The sequence below is a fragment of the Bubalus bubalis genome, chromosome 16 (assembly GCF_019923935.1).
Source record: "Bubalus bubalis isolate 160015118507 breed Murrah chromosome 16, NDDB_SH_1, whole genome shotgun sequence".
Taxonomy (NCBI): domain Eukaryota; kingdom Metazoa; phylum Chordata; class Mammalia; order Artiodactyla; family Bovidae; genus Bubalus; species Bubalus bubalis.
Window position 1 is genome coordinate 69,117,823 of NC_059172.1, and position 25,383 is coordinate 69,143,205.

Sequence of the window (25,383 nt, forward strand, 5' to 3'; positions counted from 1 at the left end):
CCAGAAAAAGAATTCAGAATAATGACAGTAAAGATGATCCAGCATCTCTGAAAAAGAATGGAGGGAAAGATTGAGAAAACACAAGAAATGCTTAATAAGCATTTAGAAGAATTATAAATAAACAGGGATGGATAATATACAAACTGAAAAAAAAATAAACTAGAAGGAATCAACAGGAGAATTAATGATGCAGAAGAATGGATAAGTGACCTGGAAGACAGAATGGTGTAAATCTCTGCCACAATAAAGAATAAAGAAAAAAAGAATGGAGAGAACCTAGAGATCTTTGAGACAACATTAAACACACCAAATTTCACATTTTAAGGGTCCAAGAAGGAGAAGAGAAAGAGAAAAGACCTGAGACAATATTTCAAGAAATATAGCAAAAATGTCCATAACACAGGGAAAAAACAGTCAACAAAGTCCAGGAAGCTCACTGAGTCCTAGGCAGAATAAAAACAAGCATGAACAGGCCAAGAAACCTAGTAATCAAATTGACAAAAATTAACAATAAAATATTAAGAGTAAAAATAGATAAAATATTAAGAAAAACAATAGAATATAATATAAGGAAATTCCCATAAAGTTATCAGCTGATTTCTCAGCAGAAACTTAGCAAGGCAGAAAGTAATGGCACAATATATTTAAAGTGATGAAAGGAAAGAACATAGACCCAAAAATAATCTACCCAGTGAGGCTGTCACTCAGATTTGAGGAGAAAGCAAAAACTTTAAAGACAAGCAAAAGTTAAGAGAATTCAGCATCACCAAATCAGCTTTACAACAAATGTTAAAGGAACTCCTCTAGTCAGGAGACCCACCTCAGACTTAGGGACACATATAGACTGAAAGTGGATGGATGGAAAAGGATATTCCATGCACCTGGAAATCAAAATAAAACTAGAGTAGCAGTTCTCATATTAGACAAAATAGAGTTTAAAATAAGAATATAACAAGAGGCAAGGAAGGACACTATACGATGATCAAAAGATTAATCCAGGAAGAAGACATAACAATTGTAAACACTTATGCACCCATCAGAGTAGCACCTCAGTCTCAATATGTAAAACAAATACTAATAACCACAAAGGGAGAAATCAATAGTAACCTAATAACAGTGGGGAACTTTAACACCCCCATCTTTGTCAATAGATCTCCCAGACAGAAAATTAATAAGGAAACATAGCCTTAAATAACACATTAGATCAGATTTATAGAGCATTCATCCAAAAGCAGCACAGTGCACATTATTCTCAAGTGCACATAGAATATTCTCCAAGATCGACCACAAGGCCAGCCTATGTAAATTTAAGAAAATTGGGATCATATCAAGCATGTTTTCTGATCACAATACTATGAGATTAGAAATAAACTATGAGAAAAAACACAGATGAATGGAGGCTAAAATATGCTACTAAATAACCAATATATCACTGAAGAAATCAAACAGGAGATCAAAAAATTACTACAGGCAAATAAAAATTAAAGTAGAATAATCCAAAACCTATGGGATGCAGCAAAATCACTTTTAAGAGGGAAGTTTACAGCAATAAAACCTCACCTCAAGAAACAAGGAAAATCTCAAATAAACACTCTAACCTTACCCCCAAAAACAACTAGAGAAAGAACAAATAAAATCTAAAATTAGTAGAAGGAAAGAAAACATAAGGATCAGAACAGAAACAAATGAAACAGAGACAAAGGAAACAATAGCAAAGATCAATGAAACTAAAAGCTGGTTCTTTGAAAACATAAACAAAAGTGATAAACCTTTAGCCTGACTTATCAGAAAAAAAAAAAAAAAAGGGAAAGGAATTCAAATCACTAAAATGAAAAATGAAAAAAAAAAAGTTACAACCAACACCATAGAAATACAAAGGATCATAAGAGACTACTACAAGCAACTGTATGCTAATAAAATGGACAACCTGGAAGAAATTGACAAATTCTTAGAAAGGTAGTCTTCCAAGACTGAATTAGGAAGAAATAGAAACTATAAACAGACTAATCACAAAAACTGTAATTGAAACTGAGATTTAAAAGCTCCTGGAGGTAAAACCAAGATGGCAGAAAGAGAAGACAGGGAGTTCCTGTCTCCTCACATCTAGGACACTCACCAAACTCTGGTGGGGGACTTCAAACAACCAGGCAGATGGGAGGAACCCCTGAGCAACCAGGTAGGATGTAGTGGGGAACAAGGGGCAAGAAGAGAAGTGGAGGCTCAACAGGCCTGGCATAGGTGAGAGGTGGCTGAAGGAGTGAAGAGCAGTGGTTCAAGCATCAGAAGAGGCATGCTTGCTTCCAGATCAGTGGGGAGGAGGAAAGACACTCAGAGTATGTGAATTAGGGAGAATACTCTTGATGTTTCCCCACTGACTTATCCCTGGGAAGTCTTTTAAGGCCCCAAGCCTGGTCCTCCAACCTCTGGGGCACTCTTTGCCCTAGTAAGTCTTTTGGGCATGAGAGTGAGCAGGGAAGGGAAAAGAGCCAAACCAGTTGGGGGAGGGTCCCCCGGGACACCCTTGGGAGGCTCCTTGGTACCTCTGTGTGACCACTCACTCCCAAGGAGCCTCCTAAGGCTCCAGGCTGGGATCCTGCCTTGCAGGGCCCCTCAGCCTTCCAGGGCCCCTCCACACTTGAGGGCCACCTCCACACTCTGGGGCCCCCTCTGCCACTCAGGTTCCTCTCAATCACCTGGGCCCCCCTCCATCCTTCAGGGCTCCCTCCACCCATGTAGCTCCTGTGTGCATGAGTGGAGGAACTGGCCAGGTTTAGGTGGTGTCAGGGTGTAAAGGAGCCAAGTCAGCTGGAGGATGGCCCCTCTGGGTTCAAGGAGCAGGGAAACTGCCAGGTATTTCCCCACCCCTTGGCCCTGAGGAGCCTCCTGAGGCCCCAGGCCTGGCCCTCCATGCCCTGAAGCCAGAGGCATTCTGAAGGCCCCACTGACTAGGCTGAGCCCGAGTCCACCCCCATCTTACCCCCATCTTACCCAGGGCTTTTTCTGGGGCATGGAATGCTGGACTCTGACATCACCGAAATCCAGTCATCACCTAAACCCTTCCTCACCTAAACCCCAGCCCTCAAAAGACAAGGTTTTTTCTTCCTTCTTTTCTTTTGGTGGGAGGGTTTTGTTTTTTTTTTTGTTTTTTTTTTCTTTTTTTTTTTTTTTAATTTTATTTTATTTTTAAACTTTACATAACTGTATTAGATTTGCCAAATATCAAAATGAGATCCAGGGTTTTGTTTTTTGCTAGTGGAGTTTACTTTCACCCTTCAGTAGTTGTTTCATAAGTAGTCTTGTTTTTTCTAATTTATCTTCTAGTTTTCTGAATACATTTTATTTTTTATTCTTTGTTATTGTTCTGCTCCCTTTTATTTTTTAAATACTATTATGCTCTTTCGTCTTTGCTATTGGAGTTCAGTTTTATCCTCCACTGTTTGTTTCATATAGTTTCTTGATTTTTTTCTAATACATTTGTTAGTTTTATAAATGTATTTTCTTTTTTTCTTTTTTATTATTGTTCTGTTTCTTTTGTTGTTGTTGTTGTTGCTGCTGCACTCTGCACCTAGCAGGATCCCAGCTCACAGGCCAGAGATCAGGCTTGAGCTCCTATTACAGGAGACATTAGTCCAAAGTACTGGAGTAACAGATAAAGTCAAGCCCCAGGAAATATGAATCAAAGTGAAGTATCCCAGAGGCCCATATCTCAACACCAAGACCCAGCTCTACGCAACAGCTTGCACATCCCATTGCTGGAAACCTGAAGTCAAATACTTGGGGGACACAGTCCCGCCCATCAAAAAACAAAGGCAACAAAAAAATCTGTTACGATGGGAAAGCAAGGTAAACGCCTACAATACCAAATAAATGAATAGGAAATAGGTAACCTATCTCAAAAAGTATTTAGAGTAATGACAGCAAACAAGTTCAAAATAAAGTAAAGTTCAAGTAAAAACCTTCAAAATAAAATGGATAAAATGCAAGAAGCATTTAACAAGAATCTAGAAGAACTAAAGAAAAAACAAACAGTGATAAACAACACAATAACTGAAATTAAAAACACTCTAGAAGGAATCAAGGACAGAATAACTGAGGCAGAAGACAATAACTGAGCTGGAAGATAGAATGATGTAAATAATGGCCGAGGAGCAAGAAAAAGAAAAAAGAATGTAAAGAATTGAGAACAATCTCAGAGAATTCTGCAACGATACTAAACATGGCAACATTTAAATTATAGAGGTACAGAAGAAGAAGGAAAGGGGTTGGAGATAATATTTGAAGAGATTATAGTAAAAAAGTTCACTAATATGGGAAAGGAAATACCACCAAAGAACAGGAAGTACACTGAGTCCCAAACAGGAGAAACATAACAACACACATATTAATCAAACTAACAAAAACCAAATGCAAAGGAAAAATATTAAAAGCAGCAAGGGAAAAGCAAAAAACAAATACAAGGGAATCCCCATAAGGCTATCAGCTGACTTTTCAGAAAAAAAACCCTGCAGGCCAGAAGGGAGTGGCAGAATAAATTTAAAGTGAGGAAAGGGAAAAATCTACAGTCAAGATTGCTCTACCCAGCAATGATCTCACTCAGATTTGATGGAGAAATCAAAAACTTTACAGACAAGCAAAAGTTAAGAGAATTCAGCATCAGCAAATCAGCTTTACAACAAATGCTACAGAAACTTCTCTAGGAAGGAAACAACAGAAGCAAATGACCCACAAAAACAAACCCAAAACAATCAAGAAAATGGCAATAGGAACATACACATCATAATTACCTTAACTGTAAATGAATTAAAAGCCCCAACCAACAGACACAGACTGGCTGAACAGATAGAAAAGCAAGACCCATGTATATGCTGCCTTCTTGGTGGTGGTGGTCAATCATTAAGTCATGTCCAACTCTTTGCCATTCCATGGATTATAGCATGCCAGTATCCCTAAGTGACTCTCAAGAGTCTTTTCCAGCACCACAATTTGAAAGCGTCAATTCTTTGGCATTCAACCTTCTTTAAGGACCAGTTCTCACAACTGTACATGACTATCAGAAAAACCATAGCTTTGACTATATGAACATTTGTCAGCAAAATGTTGTTGTTCAGTCATTAAGTCATGTCCAGCTCTTTGTGACTACATGGAAAGCAGCACACCAGACTTTCCTGTCTTCCAATATCTCCCGGAACTTGGGCAAATCCATGTGCATTGAGTCAGTGATGCTTACTAACCTTCTCATCCTCTGCCATCCCATTCTCCTTTTGCCTTTAATCTTTCCCAGCATCACAGTATTTTCCAATTAGCTGGATCTTTGCATCAGGTGGCAAAAGTTTGGGACCTTCAGCTTCAGGATTAGCCCTTCCAAAGAATATTCAGGGTTGATTTAATTTAGATTTTACTGGTTTGATCTCCTTGTAGTCCAAGGTATTCTCAAGAGTCTTCTCCAGCACCACAATTTGAACATATTAATCCTTCAGCATACAACCTTTTTTAAGGTTCAATTCTCACATCCATACATGACTACTGGAAAAACCATAGCTTTGACTAGACAGACCTTTGATGGCAAAGTGATGTCTCTGCTTTTTAATATGCTGTCTAGGTTTGTCAGAGCTTTCCTTCAAAGGAACAAGCATGGAATTTTAATTTCATGGCTGCAGTCACCATAAACTGATTTTGGAGCCCAACAAAATAAAATCTCTCACTGCTGCTGCTGCTGCTAAGTCACTTCAGTCGTGTCCAACTCTGTGCAACCCCATAGATGGCAGCCCACCAGGCTCCCCCGTCCCTGGGATTCTCCAGGCAAGAACACTGGAGTGGTTGCCATTTCCTTCTCCAGTGCATGAAAGTGAAAAGTGAAAGTGAAGTCACTCAGTCATGTCCAACTCTTAGTGACCCCTTGGACTGCAGCCTACCAGGCTCCGCTGCCCATGGATTTTCTAGGCAAGAGTACTGGAGTGGGGTGCCATTGCCTTCTCCAAAATCTCTCACTGCTTCCACTTTTTCCCCTTCTATTTGCCATAAAGTGATGGGACCAGATGCCATGATCTTAGTATTTTTAATGTTGAATTTCAAGTCAGCTTTTTCATTCTCCTCTTTCACACTCATCAAGAGACTCTTCCGTTCCTCTTCATTTTCTGCCAATAGAGTGATATCATCCACATATCTGAGGTTGTTCTCCAGGCAACCTTGATTCCAGCTTGTGATTCATTCAGCACAGAGTTTTGCATGATGGTCTCTGCATATAAGTTAAATAAGCAGGGTGACAATACATGGCCTTGTCATAGTCCTCTCCCAATTTTGAACCAGTCAATTGTTCTATGTTCATTTTTAACTGTTGCTTCTTGACTGCATACAGGTTTCTCGGGAGACAGGTAAGGTGGTCAGGTATTTCTATCACTTTTAAGAATTTCCCACAGTCTGTTGTGATCCACACAAAGACTTGTATACAGTCAATGAAACAGCAGTAGATGTTTTTCTGGAACTCCTTTGCTTTCCCCATGATCTAACGAATGTTGGCAATCTGATCTCTGGTTCCTTTGCCTTTCCTAAATCCAGCTAATACATCCAGAAGTTCTCAGTTCATGTGCTGCTGAAGCCTAACTTGAAGGATTTTGAGCATAACCTTCTAGTATGTGTAACAGGTGCAATTCTATAGCAGTTTGAACATTCTTTGGCATTGCCCTTCTTTGGACCTGGAATGAAAACTAACCATCTCCAGCTGTGGCCACTGCTGAGTTTTCCAAACTTGCTGACATATTGAGAGCAGCACTTTAACAACATCATATTTTAGGACTTTAAATAGCTTAGCTGGAATTCCACCACCTCCACTAGCTTCATTCACAGTAATGCTTCCTAAGGCCCACTTGACTTCACACTCTAGCATGGCTGGCTCTAGGTGAGTGACCACATCATTCTGGTTATCCAGGACATTAAGACTTTCCTTGTATAGTCTTACTATGTATTCTTGTCACCTCTTCTTAATCTCTTTTGCTTCTGTTAGGTCCTTACCATTTCTGTCTTTTATCATGCCCATCCTTGCAAGAAATATTCCCTTGGTATCTCCAATTTTCTTGAAAACATTTCTAGTATTTTCCATTCTATTGTTTCCGTCTATTTCTTTGCACTGTTCATTTAAGAAAGTGTTTTTATCTCCCCTTGCTATTCTCTGGAACTCTGTACTCAGATGGATATATCTTTCCCTTTCTCCCTTGCCTTTCTCTTTTATTTTTTCAGCTATTTGTAAACCTCCTCAGACAACAGCTTTGCTTTCTTGTATTTTTTTTCTTTCAGATGGTTTTGGCCACTGCTTCCTATACAATGTTATAAACTTCTGCCCACAGTGCTTTAGGCACTCTGTCTACCTGATCTAATCTCTCGAATCTATTTGTCACTTTCACTGTATAATCATAAGGGGTTTGATTTAGATCATACCTGAATGGCCTAGTGGGTTTTCCTACATTCTTCAATTTAAGTCTGGATTTTGAAATAGGGAGCTCGTGATCTAAGCCATAGTCATCTCAGGACCTTGTTTTTACAGATTGTATAAAGCTTCTTCATCTTTGTCTGCAAAGAACATAATCAGTCTGATTTGGGTGTTGACCATCTGGTGAAGTCCATGTATAGAGTCACCTCTTAGGTTGTTGGAAAAGGGTATTTGCTATGACCAGCATATTCTCTTGACCAAACTCCATTAGTCTTTGTCCTGCTTAATTTTGTACTCCAAGGCCAAACTTGCCTGTTACTTCAAGTATCTCTTGACTCCCTACTTTAGCATTCCAGTCCCCTATGATGAAAAGGACATCGTTTCTTGATATTAGTTCTAGAAGGTGTTGTAGGTCTTCAAAGATCTGGTCAACTTCAGCTTCTTTGATATCAGTGGTTAGGGCACAGACTTGGATTATTGTGATGTCAAATGACTTGCCTTGGAATTGAACCAAGATTACTCTCATTTTTGAGATTACAAACAAGCTCTCTTGTTGTTTATGTCAGACTCTTTTGTTGTCTATGAATGCTACTCCATTTCTTCTAAGGGATTCTTGCCTGCAGTAGTAGATACAATGGTCATCTGATTTAAATTCTCCCATTCCCATCCATTTTAGTTCACTGATTCCTAACATGTCTATGTTCAATCTTACCGTCTCCTGCTTGACCACATCTATTTACCTTGATTCATTTGACTGACCTACAAAGCCCCTTCATAGCAACAAAGCTGAGATTCATAAAGCAGATATGCTGCCTACCAGATCTACTTAAGATCTAGGGACACATTCAGACTGAAAGTGAGGTAATGGAAAAAGATATTCCATGCAAATGGAAATCAAAAGAAAATTGGATTAGCAATGCTCATATCAGCCAAAATATACTTCAAAATAAAAACTGTTTCAATGGATACTAAATGGTACTACACAACAATCTAGGGATAAATTTAAGAATATGTAACAACTGTTTAATATTTATGTAATTAACATAAAAGCACCTCAATACTTAAGCAAATGGTAACAATCATCAAAGGAAAAATGAACTTTAACATAAGAATAGTGGAGGGCTTTAATACCCCACTTACACCAATCAACAGTTATCCAGACAGAAAATAAATAAGGAAACACAAGCATCAAATGACACAATATACCAGATAGATTCAATTGATGTTTATAAGATATTCCACCCGAAAGTGGCAAAGTACACTTTCTTCTCAAGTACACATGGAACATGCTCCAGGATAGAACAAATCTTTGGTCACATATCAAGCCTAGGAAAAATTAAGGAAATTGAAATTTATCAAGCATATTTTCCAACCATAATGCTGCCACTGCTGCTAAGTCGCTTCAGTTGTGTCTGACTCTGTGTGACCCCATAGATGGCAACCCACCAGGCTCCCCCATCCCTGGGATTCTCCAGGCAAGAACACTGGAGTGGGTTGCCATTTCCTTCTCCAATGCATGAAAGTGAAAAGTGAAAGGGAAGTCGCTCAGTCGTGTCCAACTCTTAGTGACCCCATGGATGGCAGTCCACCAGGCTCCTCCATCCATGGGATTTTCCAGGCAAGAGTACTGGAGTGGGGTGCCATTGCCTTCTCCAAACCATAATGCTATAAGACTAGAAATCGAACATAGGAAAAAAAGTTGTAAAAAACACACAGACACACACACATGGAGACTAAAAGTGTGCTGCTAAATAACCAAGTGATCACTGCAAAAATTAAAGAAATGGTAAATATATAGAAACAAATGGTAAAGAAAACACAATGAATCAAAACCTACTGGATGCCTCAGAAGCAGTTCTAAGAGTAAAGTTTATAGCCATTCACTGTCACCTCAAGAAACAAAAAAATCTCAAATAAACAACCTAACATTACACCTAAATTATAAACTAGAGAAAAAAGAACACAGAAAACCCAAAGTCAGCAGAATTAAAGCATAAATATTAGAGCATAAATAAATGAAATAAAAAAGAAGAAAACAATAGCAAAGACCAATAAAGGCAAAAGTAGGGTCTTTGAGAAGATAAATGATAGAACTTTAGCCCAAATTCTCAAACAAAAAAAAAAGGGAGAGGACACAAACTAATAAAATTAGAAATGAATAGGGAGAAACTACAACTGACACTGTAGAAATACAAAGGATCATAAGAGATTACTATAAGCCATGATATACCAACAAAATTGATAACCTGAAAGAAATGGAAAAATTCTTCATAAAGTACAACCTTCCAAGACTGACTCAGAAAGAATCAGAAAATGTAAACAGACTAATTACATGTAATGAAATTGAAACTGTAAATAAAAAATCTTCCAACAAACAAAAGTGCAGGACCAGATGGCTTCAAAGGTGAATTCTATCAAACATTTAGAGAAAAGTTAACACTGATCCTTCTAAAACTTTTCCAGAAAAATTCAGAGGGAGGAACACTCCCAAATTTATTCTACAAGGCCATCATCACCCTTTTACCAAAATCAGATGAGGATATTAGAAAAAAAGAAAATTATAGACCAATATCAGTGCTGAACATGGAGCCAAAAATCCTCAACAAAATACTAGTAAACAGAATCCAACAACACATTAAAAGGCTTACACACTATAATCAAGTTGGATTTGTCCCAGAAATGCAAGAATTCTTCAATATACACAAATCAATCAATGTGATGCAACATATGGTATGGGGAGGGAGGAGGGAGGGGGATTCAGGATGGGGAACACATGTATACCTGTGGTGGATTCATGTTGATGTATAGCAAAACCAATACAATATTGTGAAGTAATTAACCTCCAATTAAAATAAATAAATTTATATTTTAAAAAATCATGATAATCATAATAGATGCAGAAAAAGCTTTTAAAAAATTCAACACCAATTTATAATAAAAACTCTCCAGAAAATGGGCATAGAGGGAACATCCATTAACATAATAAAGGCCATATACAACAAACTGACAGTAAATACCATACTCAACTGTGAAAAACAGAAAGCATTTCCCCTAAGATTAGGAACAAAACAAGGATGACCACTCTTATTACTCTTATTCAATATAGTTTTGGAAGTCCTCACCACAGCAATCAGCGTAGTAAAATAAATGAAAGGAATACAAATTGGAAAGGAAGAAGTATAACCATCATGTTTGCAGATGACGTTAGTATACATAGAAAATCCCAAAGATTCTACCAAAAATCTACTGGCCCTAACCGGTGAATTTGACAAAGTTACACTATAAAGAATTAGTCCACAGAAATCTCTTGCATTCCAATACACTAACAACAAAAGAGAATCTATTTTGCATTGCAACAACAAAAAATACCTAGGAATAAATCTTATTTTTTGTTGTTGTTGCAATGGGATGAAGCTGGGGCTTACGTGGTGGTTCAGATGATAAAGAATCTGCCGGCAGTGCAGGAAACCCAGATTCTATCTCTGGGTTAGGAAGACCCCCTGGAGTAAGGAATGGCTATACACTCCAGTATTCTTGCCTGCAGAATTTCATGGAGAGAGGAGCCTGGCAGACTACAGTCCATGGGGTTTCAAAGAATTGGACATGACTGAGGGACTAACATTTCACTTTTAACTTTCATGGATAAATCTAGCTAAGGAAGCAAAAGACCTGTACTCAGAAAACTATAAAACACAGATGAAAGAAACCAAAGAGAACACATACAGATGGAAAAAATACAGTGTTATTGAATTGGAAGAATAATACCCAAAGCAATCTACAGAATCAATGCAATTCCTATCAAACTACCAATGGCATTCTTCACAGAATTAGAACAAAAAAATTAACAATTTATATGGAAACACAAAAGACCCAGAATAGTCAAAGTAATCTTGAAAAAGAAAAATGGAGCTGAATGAATCAGCTTCCCCATCTTCAAACTATGCTGAAAAGCTACAGTAATCAAAGCTGTATGATACTGGCACAAAAACAGAAATATAAACCAAAGGTACAGGATAGAAAGCCCAAAGATAAACCCATACACCTATGGTCAGCTAATCTATGACAAAGGTGACAAGAATATACAATGGAGAAAAGACAGCCTCTGGAGTAAGTGGTACTGGGAAATCTGGACAGCAACATGTAAAATGATGAAATTAGAATACTACCTAACACCATGCACAAAAAATAAGCTCAAATTGGATTAAAGACATAAATTAAGACTGGACAGTATAAAACTCTTAGAGGTAAACATAGAGAAAACACTCTTTGACATAAACCAGAGCAAGATCTTTTTTTGACCCACTTCCTGAAATAATGAAAATAAAAACAAAAATAGACAATTGGGAACTAATTAAACTTAAAACCTTTTGCACAGCAAAGAAAATCATGAACAAGACAAAAAGACAACACTTAGAATGGGAGAAAATATTTGCAAATGAAACAACAGTCAAAGGATTAATCTCCAAAATATACAAACAGCTTATGGAGCTCAATATCAAAAAAATATCCAATCAAACATGGGTGGAAGACCTAAAGAGACATAACTCAAAGAAGACATACAGATGGCAAAGAGGCCCATGAAAAGATGCTCAACATCACTAATTATTAGAGAAATACAAATCAAAACTACAATGGGATATCACCTTTCCACAGTCAAAATGGCTGTCATCAAAAAAATGTACAAACAGTAATTGCCAGAGAGGGTACAGAAAGAAAGGAACTCTCCCTTACACACTGATTGTAAACTGGTACAGCCACTATGGAGAACAGTATGGAGGTTCCTTTAGAAACTGAAAATACAGCTACCATATGACCTTGTAATCCCACTCCTGGGATAAACATAGTCCGAAAGGATACAAGCACCCCAATGTTCACTGCAGCACTGTTTACAATAGGGTATCAGCAAATGGTGACAAATGATTACATGGAAGAAACCTAGAAATCCACTGGGAGAGGAATGGATAAAGATGTAGCACATGTATACAATGGAATATTACTCAGCCATTGAAAAGAATGAAATAATGCAACATGGGTGTACCTTGATTATCATACTGAGTGAAGTAAGTCAGATAGAGAAGGAGAAATATATCTATGACATCTCTTGTATGTGGAACCTCAGAAGAAACAATACAAATGAACTCATTTACAAAACAGACTTTGAGAACAAATGTATGGGTCCCAGCAGGGGTAGGATGGGAGGAGGGATAGTTGGGTGAAAATGGCTACATGTATATCTATGGCTGAGTCCCTTTGCTATCCACCTGAAACTATCACAATATTGTTATTCAGCTATACCCCAATATAAAAGAAAAAAATTAAATAAAAGGCAAAGAGGGTACTAGACAAGGAAATCATGACCCTTTTGTCTTCAGCAGCATGAGCACAAAAAAAGATAGTGAGTAAAGGCACTTCAAATTCTCAGAGGGTAGCCAACACTTAAGCAAAAATATGCTACTAGATCTTAGAACCAGTAGGACATTAATATATCTCTTTATATGGAAGTCCTATACCCTGTCTGTTTTTTAAATACTGTGGCTGCACTAAGCAGAACTAGGGAAAGACCATTTAGGCAATACACAGATTGAAGGGATAGTTGAGGGAGTTATTTAGATAAAAGAGAACTCCATCCTACTAATAGAAAGAATAATTTTCTGCTGATTATAGAAATACAGTTTAGTTCTTTTTATCATATTTTTAAGATTCCCACTCCAACTTGCCACAAAGACATAGTTTAGTTCACAAATAAGACTACTTCATCAGTTATTATTTGATTTCAAAATGGAGAGGGCATTCATAATTTTAGAACATAACTTGCATTTCATTACTGGTAGTTGTTGTTCAGTTGCTCAGTCATGTCCGACTCTTTGAACGCCATGCACTGCAGCACGCCAGTCTTCCCTGTCCTTCACCACCTCCCAGAGTTTGCTCAGACTCATGCCCATTGGATCAGTGATCCATCCAACCATCTTGTACTGTCATCTCCTTCTCCTGCAGTCATCTAGCATCATGGTCTTTTCCAATGAGTCAGCTCTTACCATCAGGTGGCCAAAGTATTGGAGCTTCAACTTCAGCATCAGTCCTTCCAATGAATATTCAGGACTGATTTCCTTTAGGATTGACTGGTTTGATCTCTTTGCTGTCCAAGGGACTCTCACGAGTCTTCTCCAACACCACAGTTCAAAAGCATCAATTCTTTCTCACTCAACCTTCTTTGTGGTCCAACTCTCACATCCATACATGACTACTGGAAAAATCATAGCTTTGACTAGACGGACCTTTGTCGGAAAAGTAACGTCTGCTTTTTAATATACTGTCTAGGTTTGTCATAGCTTTTCTTCCAAGGAGCAAGCATCTTTTAGTTTCATGGCTACAGTCACCATCTGCAGTGACTTTGGAGCCCAAGAAAACAAAGTCTGTCACTATTTCCATTGTTTTCCTGTCTGCTGCTGCTGCTAAGTCACTTCAGTAGTGTCCGACTCTGTGCGACCCCATAGATGGCAGCCCACCAGGCTCCGCCGTCCCTGGGATTCTCCAGGCAAGAACACTGGAGTGGGTTGCCATTTCCTTCTCCAGTGCATGAAAGTGAAAAGTGAAAGGGAAGTCGCTCAGTCGTGTCTGACTCTTCACGACCCCATGGACTGCAGCCTACCAGGCTCCTCCGTCCATGGGATTTTCCAGGCAAGAGTACTGGAGTGGGGTACCATTGCCTTCTCTGGTTTTCCTGTCTATTTGCCAACAAAAGATGGGACTAGGTGCCATAATATTCAGGTTTTGAATGTTGAGTTTTAAGCCAGCCATTCCTCTTTCATCTTCATCAAGAGGCTCTTCTGTATCTGCCACAAGGGTGATATCATCTGCATATCTGAGTTATTGATATTTCTCCTAGCAGTCTTGATTCCACCTTCTGCTTCATCCAGCCTGGCATTTTACATTTGAACAAAATTGGAACCAGTTTCCAATTTAGAACCAGTTTGGAACCAGTTTGTTCTTCTATGTCCAGTTCTAACTGCTGCTTCTTGACCTGCATACAGGTTTCACAGGAGGCAGGTAAGGTCTAGTATTCCCATCACTTGAAGAATTTTCTACAGTTTGTTGTGATCCACAGTCAAAAGTTTTTTCATAGTCAATAAAGCAGAAGTAGATGTTTTTCCAAAATTCTCTTGCTTATTCTATGACCATTGGCATGTTGGCAATTTGATCGCTGGTTCCTCTGCCTTTTCTAAATCCAGCTTGAACATCTGGGAGTTCTTGGTTCATGTACTGTTGAAGTCAGTTCACATACTGTTGAAGCCTGCCTTGAAAAATTTTGAGCATTACTTTGCTAGCATGTAAAATGAGTGCAATTGTGCAGCAGTTTGAACATTCTTTGACAGTGCCATTCTGTGGGATGGAATGAAAACTGACCTTTTCCAGTCCCTGACAAGTACTGAGTTTTCCAAATTTGCTGGCATCGAGTGCAGGACTTTAACAGCATCATCCTTTAGGATTTGAAATAGCTTAGCTGGAATTCCATCACCTCTACTTGCTTTGTTCATAGTGATGCTTCCTAAGGCCCTGTTCACTTTGCACTCCAAGATTCCTGGCTCTAGGTATGTTACCACACCATCATGGTTATCTGGGTCATTAAGATCTTTTTGTATATTTCTTCTGTGTATTTTGCCATTTCTTAATATCTTCTTCTTCTATTAGGTCCATACCATTTCTGTCCTTTACTGTGCCCATCTTTACATGAAATGTTCCCTTGGTATCTCTAATTTTCTTGAAGCGATATCTAGTCTTTCCCATTCTATTGTTTTCCTCTATTTCTTTGCATTGTTCACTTAGGAAGACTTTCTTATCTCTCCTTGCTATTCTTTGGAACTCTGCATTCATATGGGTATAGCTTTCCTTTTCTCCTTTGCCTCTCACTTCTCTTCTTTTCTCAGTAATTTGTAAGGTCTCCTCAGACAACCATTTTGCCTTGCAGCATTTGTTTTTCTTGGGAATGGTTTTGATCACCACCTTCTGTACAATGTTACAAACCTCTGTCCACAGTTTTTTGGGCACTCTATCAGATCTAATCCCTTAAATCTATTTGTCACTTCCACTGCATAATCCTAAGGAATTTGATTTAGGTCATACCTGAATGGCCTAGTGGTTTTTCCTACTTTCTTCAATTTAAGTCTGAATTTTGAAATGAGTTCATGGTCTGAGCCACAGTCAGTTCCTGGTCTTTTTTTTTTTTTCTTTTTTTTTTTTTTTTTGCTTACTGCATAAATGTTCTCCACCTTCAGCTGCAGAGAATATAATCCATCTGATTTTGGAATTGACCATCCAAGTCCATGTGCAGAGTCATCTCTTGTGTTGTTGGAAGAGGGTGTTTGCTATGACCAGCACATTCTCTTGGCAAAACTCTGCTAGCTGTTGCCCTGCTTCATTTTGTACTCCAAGGCCAAACTTGCCAGTTATTTAGGTATCTCTTGACTTCCTACTTTTGCATTCTAGTCCCCTATGATGAAAAGGACATCATTTTTTTGGTGTTATTCAGTTTGGTGTATGGTCATTACAATATTAAAAAATTTAATGACAATAAATATGGGGAATTCCCTGGTGTTCCAGTGGTTAGGACTCTGCACTTCTGCTGCAGGGGGTATGAGTTCAATCCCTGTTCAGGAAACTAAGATCCCAAATGTCAAGTCGCATTACTGATACTGTCATTAAAATATTAAAAAACATAATTATAATAAATATAAGAGTAAACAAGCATGTAGTGCTCACCATGTACCAGGAACTATTCTAAATACATTAACTAATTTAATCCAAACACCACACTTTGAAAGCAGCAAATAAAAGGAGAATGATTGCTTTATTTTAGAGTACATGGGAAGAGATTAATTTACATTATTTATCTCCATTAAAATAAAGCATTTAGACATTAGCCTCAAATTAAAAGCCATTCATGAGTTTAAGTAATGTTTTCCCTAGTACTGCACTCTTGAGGATTGATATGACAAAGTTTCAGGGCAATTTCCTTTGAAACGATACTTAATATACTAATCAAGCACTTAAAGTGTATGGCATTTTACTAGATACTGAGATTATTTTTTCACTATGCTTTCTTCCCTTCTGTTTTGTAGGAAAAATAAAAAATACAGTACATCCTAATAGCCAAAAATATGTTCTTGATCCCTATGGTAATGGCTATGACCCATAGTGTTATAGCCTTTAAAGAGATACCAGGATTTGAATCTTGACTCCTCAGAAGTTCTTAAACCCCTACAAAGATAAACGTACATTGTACATTTAATTTAAATAGCTAGACTACATCAGAAAGTGAATTTAGGTTTTTGGATTTGCCAACTGCTTTCTGCCATAGCCAATCAAAGACACACCTTTACACTTATTTGGAGGTTTCTGCTTACAAAATACTTTCATTAAAATTACCTCATTTAATAATGACAAATAATCCTTGATTTAGTTATCATCATCATCATCACCCTTTGAAACAGTAAAGTTACTTTTAAGTTCTATGTCCTAGTGAGGCCTTGAATTCCTGCCTCATAACCTTAAATCTTCTTACTTTACATCAGACCACACCACTTCAAAAAGAGGGGAACAAATAAAGGAAACTCTGTAGCACAGGTCTCTAACTAAACAAAACAAATACTTATCGCTCAACTATATTAAGCTTATAGTGATTTTGATTAAACTTGACTGAAGGATCCTAAAATTTCCTTTAAAGCCTTACCATATTACAAAGGCAAAATATGAAATTCAATGAATGAGAATGAGAAGCAAGAGCACAAGAAGGAAAAAAAGGAAAAAATAGCAAAAGGGATTTTATTAAAAAGGATTCAACACAAATAATCCTTTGACAGAAATAATCCCAATAAACACAGGACCCCTATGAGCCCCCACTCCATTCTAAGCATAACCACTATGGAATAAGGTTGGCTTGGGTGGCAGAAAACCTCATGTTCCACTACTACATTTGAGTAATTATTCTTTTTTAATTTAGTTATAGTAATTTATAATGTGTTAATTCTACTATACAGAAAAGTGATTCAGTTACACATATATACATCCTTTATATATATATTATTTTTATTATGATTTATAACAGGATATTAAATATAGTTCCCTGTTTGATACACTAGGGCCTTGTTGTTTATCCATTCTATATATAATAGTTTACATCTCCTAACATCAACTTCCCACTCCATGCCTCCCCCAACCCTCTCTCCCTTAGCAACCACAACTCTGTTCTCTATGTAGGAATTATCTTTAACTTGTTCCCAATAAAAACCAAAATCCAATTTTCCTTACCCTGTAACTTGGTGCTCATAATATTGCAGTGTCCTCTTGAGAGTCTGCTGTATCATCTGGGGCTACAGAATAATAATAATACATTATCAGCAAATCAGTGTCATCCCCATTCTGAGTATCATAAGCAGATATGTAGCTTCTGAATCATCTCATAAGAATTTTCCCTTTACAATATCAACTCATTGTGAATTTTGCCATGTGTTTTCCCCACAAGAATATGAGACACTCGGTAATTACTCCGAACTTCCCAATTTCAAGTATGATAGCATTCCTTAGCCATATTTTCCCCAAAGCTTTTGTATCAGCTATTAAGTTCAAAGAAATGCTCATCGAGTACCTACAATAAACCTAGATATTGGGCAGGGGGGCAGTGGAGAAAGGTGGTTCTAAAGAAGAGTAATGCCCAGGTCAAGCCTGACTTTCTCAAGAGATCTCAAGCAATGGTTCCAGAGCCTCCTGGAGGGGCAAGAAATAGGATCTGCAGAAAATAACTAAGCAGCTCATGACTGAAGTTTATATCCCCTCCTCTTCACAATAGCTGAACACAGAGTTTCCTAAACTCAGACCAAGAATTATTCCAAGACGTATCTAGGCAATGAAGCCTCAACTTGGGAGTCTCAGACCTAGGGAGGCATGAGTGAAACAAAAACCTTAAAGCACAGATTTTATTAACAAATTATAAGAACCAAATCCTCAGTGACAAGAGAGTGAATTTGTTAAATAATAAAAACCTCTAATCAAACAGGAAAAAGAAAAGCTTATCAAAACACTGAGCCATTATAGCCATGGATGAGTTTCATATTTTCTTGGGCTCCAAAATCATGGCAGATGGTGACTGCAGCCACAAAATTAAAAGAATTTAAAATTAAAATGGAGATAGTGAAGGACACGCAAGCTCGGCATCCTGCAGTCTGTGGGGTTGCAAAGAGTCAGATACAACTTAGTGACTGAACAACACAACAAAATGACTCTAACACAGATCCTTCAAGGTATGAGGGCAGCATGGAAGTTTGGTAATTTCATGGTCTGCCACTAATGAGCTCCTTGGAAGAAAAGCTATGACAAGCCTAGACAGTGTATTAAAAAGCAGAGATATCACTTTGCCAATAAAGGTCTATCTAGTCAAAGCTATGGTTTTTCCAGTAGTCATGTATGGATGTGACAGTTGGACCATAAAGAAGGCTGAGAGCTGAAGAATTGATGTTTTTAAACTGTGATCCTGGAGAAGTCTCTTGAGAGTCCCTTGAACTGCAAGGAGATCAAACCAGTCAATGCTAAAGGAAATCAACCCTGAATATTCATTGGAAGGGCTGATGCTAAAGCTGAAGCTTCAATACTTTGGCCACCTGATGTGAAGAGCTGACTCATTGGAAAAAACCCTGATGCTGGGAAAGACTGAAGGCAGGAAGAGAAGGGAATGACAGAGAATGAGAAGGTTGGATGGCATCACTGACTCAATGGACATGAGTTTGAGCAAACTCAGGGAGACAGTGAAGGACACAGAAGCTCGGCATCCTGCAGTCCATGGAGTTGTAAAGAGTCAGACACAAGTTAGTGACTGAACACCACCACAAAATGGCTCTAACCCAGATCCTTCAAGATATGAGGGCAACATGGTAGTTTGGTAATCTCGTGGGCTGCCACTAATTAACTACACAAACCAAGGTAAATCTAAAAAAGGTAATCTGCAGGAGGATATAACACAATGCTGGTACTAAGAAGCAGTTAATAAATATCAGTTTATTTCCCATCTCTAATCCTTCAAACTGATTTTCTTTAATATATATTATTTAAAGGAGTCTATACAGTTCTTTGTCAGGGTTCTCCTGAAATTCTTCCATGTCTACCTCCCTATGAAAATGTCCAGTAGACATGTAAAAATCTCTCTACCTAATACTCAAAAGTTTCAACAACTTCCTTTGTAGAAAATGGTTATCTTAGTTTCAGAGAAGGAGAGAAAAATTACAGACCTCTTTGATTTTCTTTTCTATGATAGGGACCGTGGATTTTGTCTCATTCCCAACCCTTGTCTCTCCGATCTTGTGGCGTGCAACTATAAAAGTATTTAGACCATCTAACTCTCCTGTCACACGTTCTTTATGTCCTAGGAAGGGGGTTCATAGATTGCTTCTTATTAGTTATATACAGCATGAGGCCTGAGGTCCTGATCTTACCTGTGGTGCATCAGTGTCCTAAAGCCTAGGCCTGGCTTTATGTCTATTTTCAATCTCACTTTTGAGAATTCTGCTTTTGTCACCATCTCTCTGCACTGATCTAAAGGTTTTGTTGGAAATATTTGTAAATTCAGCTTCCATTTTCCTATTTTCCTCTATTGTAATAGGCACCGTCTTCTCATTATTAGTCTTAGTGGTAAGTCTATTGATATTTTTAGGTGATGAGGATCTTAAACCATTACACTTGTGGGGTGGGTGTTCTAAGATAAACTTTGTGCTCCTCCACTAGATTTTGAGACTCTTGAAGGTAGGAACCATGTTTTTCAGCTAGACAGAGTCATGACTATCATTTATTTAGCACCTACTATGTACCAGGGACTTTATTTCAATTAATTACCATAAAAATAATATATACATGAGAAATCATTTCAGGTAGCCTAAGTAAACTGTCCAAGGTCATCTAGTTTGTGAGTCAGAGTTGGATTTTGACTCAGTTTGATCTTAAATCCTCTTTTCTAAATCATCTTTCCAAGCTCCTTCTTAAAGGAAAGGATAGATACAAAAAACAGGAATGGGATTTTAGCCTGTATAAGGTTACATGGAGAAGTTTTTTTAAAAAGCTTGAGAAAAGTGAGTTTCAATTAAATCAAGAGCAACCACTGAGAACTATTCTACACTACCATTTAGAAGAACATCTTCATTGAGCAAATCTAAGAGTTCAGACATATTCTTCACTTTAGCCAAGCCATTTTAGAAATTAATTTGAGGAAGAATCTGCCTCCAAGTGTTTAGGGAAAGAGGTACAGGGTAATTTCTTTCAACCTGTTCATGAGGCCTCAAACTCGTACAGATGTCTCTGTTCAACAGAACAGAATCAAAGCAGAATAACATACCTAGAAAAGATAAATAATTCCTGATCCAAGCAAAGAGGCTCTTGAAAAATCTGAAGAGAGTGAAACAGACACAGCAATCCTAATGCACATGAAAAGTATGTTTTAAAAACCCAACTCATGGCCAACCTAAAGCAAGTCATTATCAATCACTGGCTTAGAACTTCTGTGATCTGAGTCTCTTGTACTGATTTGGCAGTTTCTGAGCTAAAATAACTTTCACTTTGGCAACACGCTCTAAAAGCAGTGAATATCCACAGAGGGATTATCCTTCCAATAACCTCTAGTGACAAAACCTGGAACATAAAGCAAGAACCAGAGTGCATAGGGACAGTTAAGACCAGAATGGCCTAATTTTTGCCAAAGGTCATTTTTTTCCTATAAAGGAATTTCCAAGTCATTAAAAAGCAAATGTTCATGAAAGGAGTTAAGCCTTTTAAAGCATTGACTTTTTTTTTTTTTCTTTTCTGAAGCAATTACTCTTACTCCCCAAAAGGAATTATATTTAGAGTTTCCAAATACATTAAATGGAAAGTGTTCTCTGGGCACATTCAACAAAGCTTCAACTTCATAAAGATTTATATATTTTCTGCTACTGCTGCTGCTGCTAAGTCACTTCAGTCGTGTCTGACTCTATGCGACCCCATAGACGGCAGCCCACCAGGCTCCCCTGTCTCTGGGATTCTCCAGGCAAGAACACTGGAGTGGGTTGCCATTTCTTTCTTCAATGCATGAAAGTGAAAAGTGAAAGTGAAGTCACTCAGTCCGATTCTTAGCTATCACTTGCCAAATCCAGTGGGCACATTCTGGTGGTCTGAACTACAAGCAAAGATCCTTGGATCTTCAGTAAGTCAAGGGTGACTTCAATGCAGCCCTGACTCCTCACCATGGATTATAATCATGGATTCACTCCAATTTTCTTTAGAGTTTGCCTATTTCTGAGACATCATCACATAATCTGAGTCTCTCTAACATGAATTAAAAAGCACAAAGTGAAGACATGCACATGGGAGGGGTGACTTCTACCTTGAAAGCTGAACAACATTTGCTAAATGTCCATGTATGCCAGTAATGCAAGTCAATGTAGATTAATGGGAAAAGCAAGGGCTCTGAAGATCTGTGGATCTCCTTTCCTTTTCTTTAAGAATGCAACTCCGTATCAGTTTCATCAACCATCTACAGGCCAAAATCCCATTCCTGTTACCTATATCTATCCTTTCCTTTGGGCTTCCCTGGTGGCTCAGCTGGTAAAGAATCTGCATGCAATGCAGGAGACCTGGGTTTGATCTCTCAGTTGGGAAGATCCCTTGGACAAGGAAATGGCTACCCACTCTAGTATTCTAGCCTGGAGAATTCCACGGACTGTATAGTCCATGGGGTCTCAAAGAGTTTGACACAGCTGAGTGACTTTCCTTTCCTTTAAGAAGTAGTTTGGAAAGATGATTTAGAAAAGAGGATTTAAGATCAAACTGAGTCAAAATCCAACTCTGACTCACAAACTAGATGACCTTGGACAGTTTACTTAGGCTATCTGAAATGATTTCTCATGTATATATTATTTTTATGGTAATTAATTGAAATAAATCAAAGTCTCTGGTACATAGCAGGTGCTAAATAAATGATAGTTATGACTCTGTTCAGCTGAAAAACATGGTTCCTACCTTCAAGAGTCTCAAAATCTAGTGGAGGAGCACAAAGTTTATCTTAGAACACCCACCCCACAAGTGTAATGGTTTAAGATCCTCATCACCTAAAAATATCAATAGACTTACCACTAAGACTAATAATGAGAAGACGGTGCCTATTACAATAGAGGAAAATAGGAAAATGGAAGCTGAATTTACAAATATTTCCAACAAAATCTTCAGATCAGTGCAGAGAGATGGTGACAAAAGCAGAATTCTCAAAAGTGAGATTGAAAATAGACATAAAGCCAGGCCTAGGCTTTAGGACACTGATGCACCACAGGTAAGATCAGGACCTCAGGCCTCATGCTGTATATAACTAATAAGAAGCAATCTATGAACCCCCTTCCTAGGACATAAAGAACGTGTGACAGGAGAGTTAGATGGTCTAAATACTTTTATAGTTGCACGCCACAAGATCGGAGAGACAAGGGTTAGGAATGAAACAAAATCCACGGTCCCTATCACAAAAAAAGAAAATCAAAGAGGTCTATAATTTTTCTCTCCTGCCCCTAAACTAAGATTGAGATAGCGACTTCCTACTGTCCTACTCAACACAAAGAAACAATGCATAAGAAGATAGCTGAGAAGAGAAGGCAGCCATCTGTGTCCTGCACATGTACTGCCTAGAGCGCAAAGAGGAAGTACACAAAAGCTTCTGCCATGTGGCAACAAGAAGCCATCTTCATCTCTAGTCTCATTAACAGCTTCACTCTAGTTAGTCAGCAGAGACAGACCCCCACAAACTAAATGTTATGCTCATGAAAGGTCATGGCATCCAAACAACCAGCCATGAAATAGTCCAAACAGAGCCAGAGAAATGATCCATGAACGGCAGGAGGAAGAAGTTTTCAGCAACTGGCCCTGCAAGCTCAGACAGCCCCGCAGAAGCTCCCACACAATCCCTGCTCTACATATCCGCAGCCAGGCAGTCTGCAGATCAGGCAGAAGGCAGGGAATGAAAACTGTGTGTGTCAAGATCGTGTCTATGTATCACATGAAAAGGAGCCAACATCATACAAAGCACACGCTCATCTCAACTCTACAGAGATGAAGTTAGGGCTCAAATTGATTAAGTACCCAAGATCATAAAACTTGAAAATGAATGAGTCACCGCAAGCCAGGATTTGCTTCAAAGTATACAATCTTTCTACTAGATGCCTTGCAGGTCCCTCTCACCTTTAATATTATGTGATTCTATATACATCTTTTAAATATATATAGCATTTATCATGCCAAAAACAAAAATCCACAGATAATTTAAAAGCAAATAAACTTCTCATTTTTGCTTTATAATACATATCCACAAGCTAGAGAATTAATGGAAACAATAGATCTTCCTTTAAAGAAATATCCAGAAATAGCCATGTTATCTTATTTACTTAAATATCAGAAAATTATATTTTAATGTCAGAAACTAAATGATATAGATATATATTTAATTACTATTGCCCGAGGCAACATGTGAAGAGCTGATTCACTGGAAAAGACCCTGATGCTGGGAAAGATTGAGGGCAAGAGGAGAATGAGGCGACAGAGGATGAGATGGTTGGATGGCATCATCGACTCAATGGGCATGAGTTTGAGCAAACTCCAGGAATTAGTGAAGGACAGGGAAGCCTGGCATGCTGCAGGCGTTGGGGTCTCAAAGAGTCGGACACAACTGAGCAACTGGACAACAAGAAATAGGCCAACAATTTTCAACTTTGCCTACACATTAAAATCCCCTGGGGAGCTTTTAAAAAATACCAATGCTGAGTACCACCCACTAATTTTCCAATGCAACTAGGGGGACCCATTTACTTCGAATGTTAGTCAGGATTGAAAATCTCTCATTTAAGATAAAAACATGATGATCAAGACCAATACTCTATAAAAATTACCTAAATCAGCAGTAATGACAGTAGTTTCATTTTTCAAATAGAAAAAGCAGCAAGCTTCTGAAAGATGTTCACATGTAACTGCTAAATCAACACAATTTCACTAATAGTTTAAAATTAAATATTATTTGTAAACACAGAGAATTATATTGCTTGAAGCATTTACATAGGATTTTAAAATTTTTCCAAGTAACTAAGTCCCACACACTTATGTCAGCATTCAATTTTGTGCCAGCATACACATAACAACAGTTAATACTGTATTGTATTGTATGTAATATTGACTGTTGCACTTAATTTCAGAGAAGGCAATGGCACCCCACTCCAGTACCCTTGCCAGGAAATCCCATGGGCGGAGGAGCCTGGTAGGCTGCAGTCCATGGGGTCACTAAGAGTCGGACATGACTGAGCGACTTCCCTTTCACTTTTCACTTTCATGCATTGGAGAAGGAAATGGCAACTCACTCCAGTGTTCTTGCCTGGAGAATCCCAGTGACAGCGGAGCGTGGTGGGCTGCTGTCTATGAGGTCGCACAGAGTCGGACACGACTGATGCGACTTAGCAGCAGCAGTACTAATTTATGCAAGGCACTGGGCTTTAAGCCCATTACAAATATTAACTCATTTGATTTTCATATTAACATTATGAGGGAGATTATTATTTTATAGATGAGAAAACTGAGATACAGAAAGTTTATGCTGTCCTATGTCAAACAAGTAAAAACAGGCAAAGGCAGGGTTGAAACTCAGATAGTCTGTTCCAGAATCCAAACACTTAATCTCCAACCTGAACTGCACATAATATTTAACATCTTGTATTTGGTTGAGCACTTTACATTTCATGTTTTTAATGTACCAATCCAGGGAAATAGACTGATTTTAATATTATCACCATCTGACTAAAAAGGAATAAAAGCTAGAGAGATTAGAAGCCCTCCTTTACAAAAAGAGAAATTTTAAAGTTGACATAAAAATGAAGAATTACATGGATTCAAATTAATTGTTTGCTTCTTGAAAGCACACTTAA

The 25,383-nt window shown here is 38.1% G+C and overlaps 1 protein-coding gene across 1 annotated transcript in view; it reads right to left on the reverse strand.

Moving 5' to 3' along the window:
* The window catches only part of GUCY1A2 (guanylate cyclase 1 soluble subunit alpha 2), a 516,653-nt gene that overhangs the window by 446,353 nt on the left and 44,917 nt on the right, over nt 1-25,383 (reverse strand). The window contains exon 2 of the mRNA XM_025266957.3: nt 17,729-17,790. Within this exon, the coding sequence (XP_025122742.1) occupies nt 17,729-17,790 (62 nt within the window). The remainder of the gene's footprint in view (nt 1-17,728; nt 17,791-25,383) is intronic.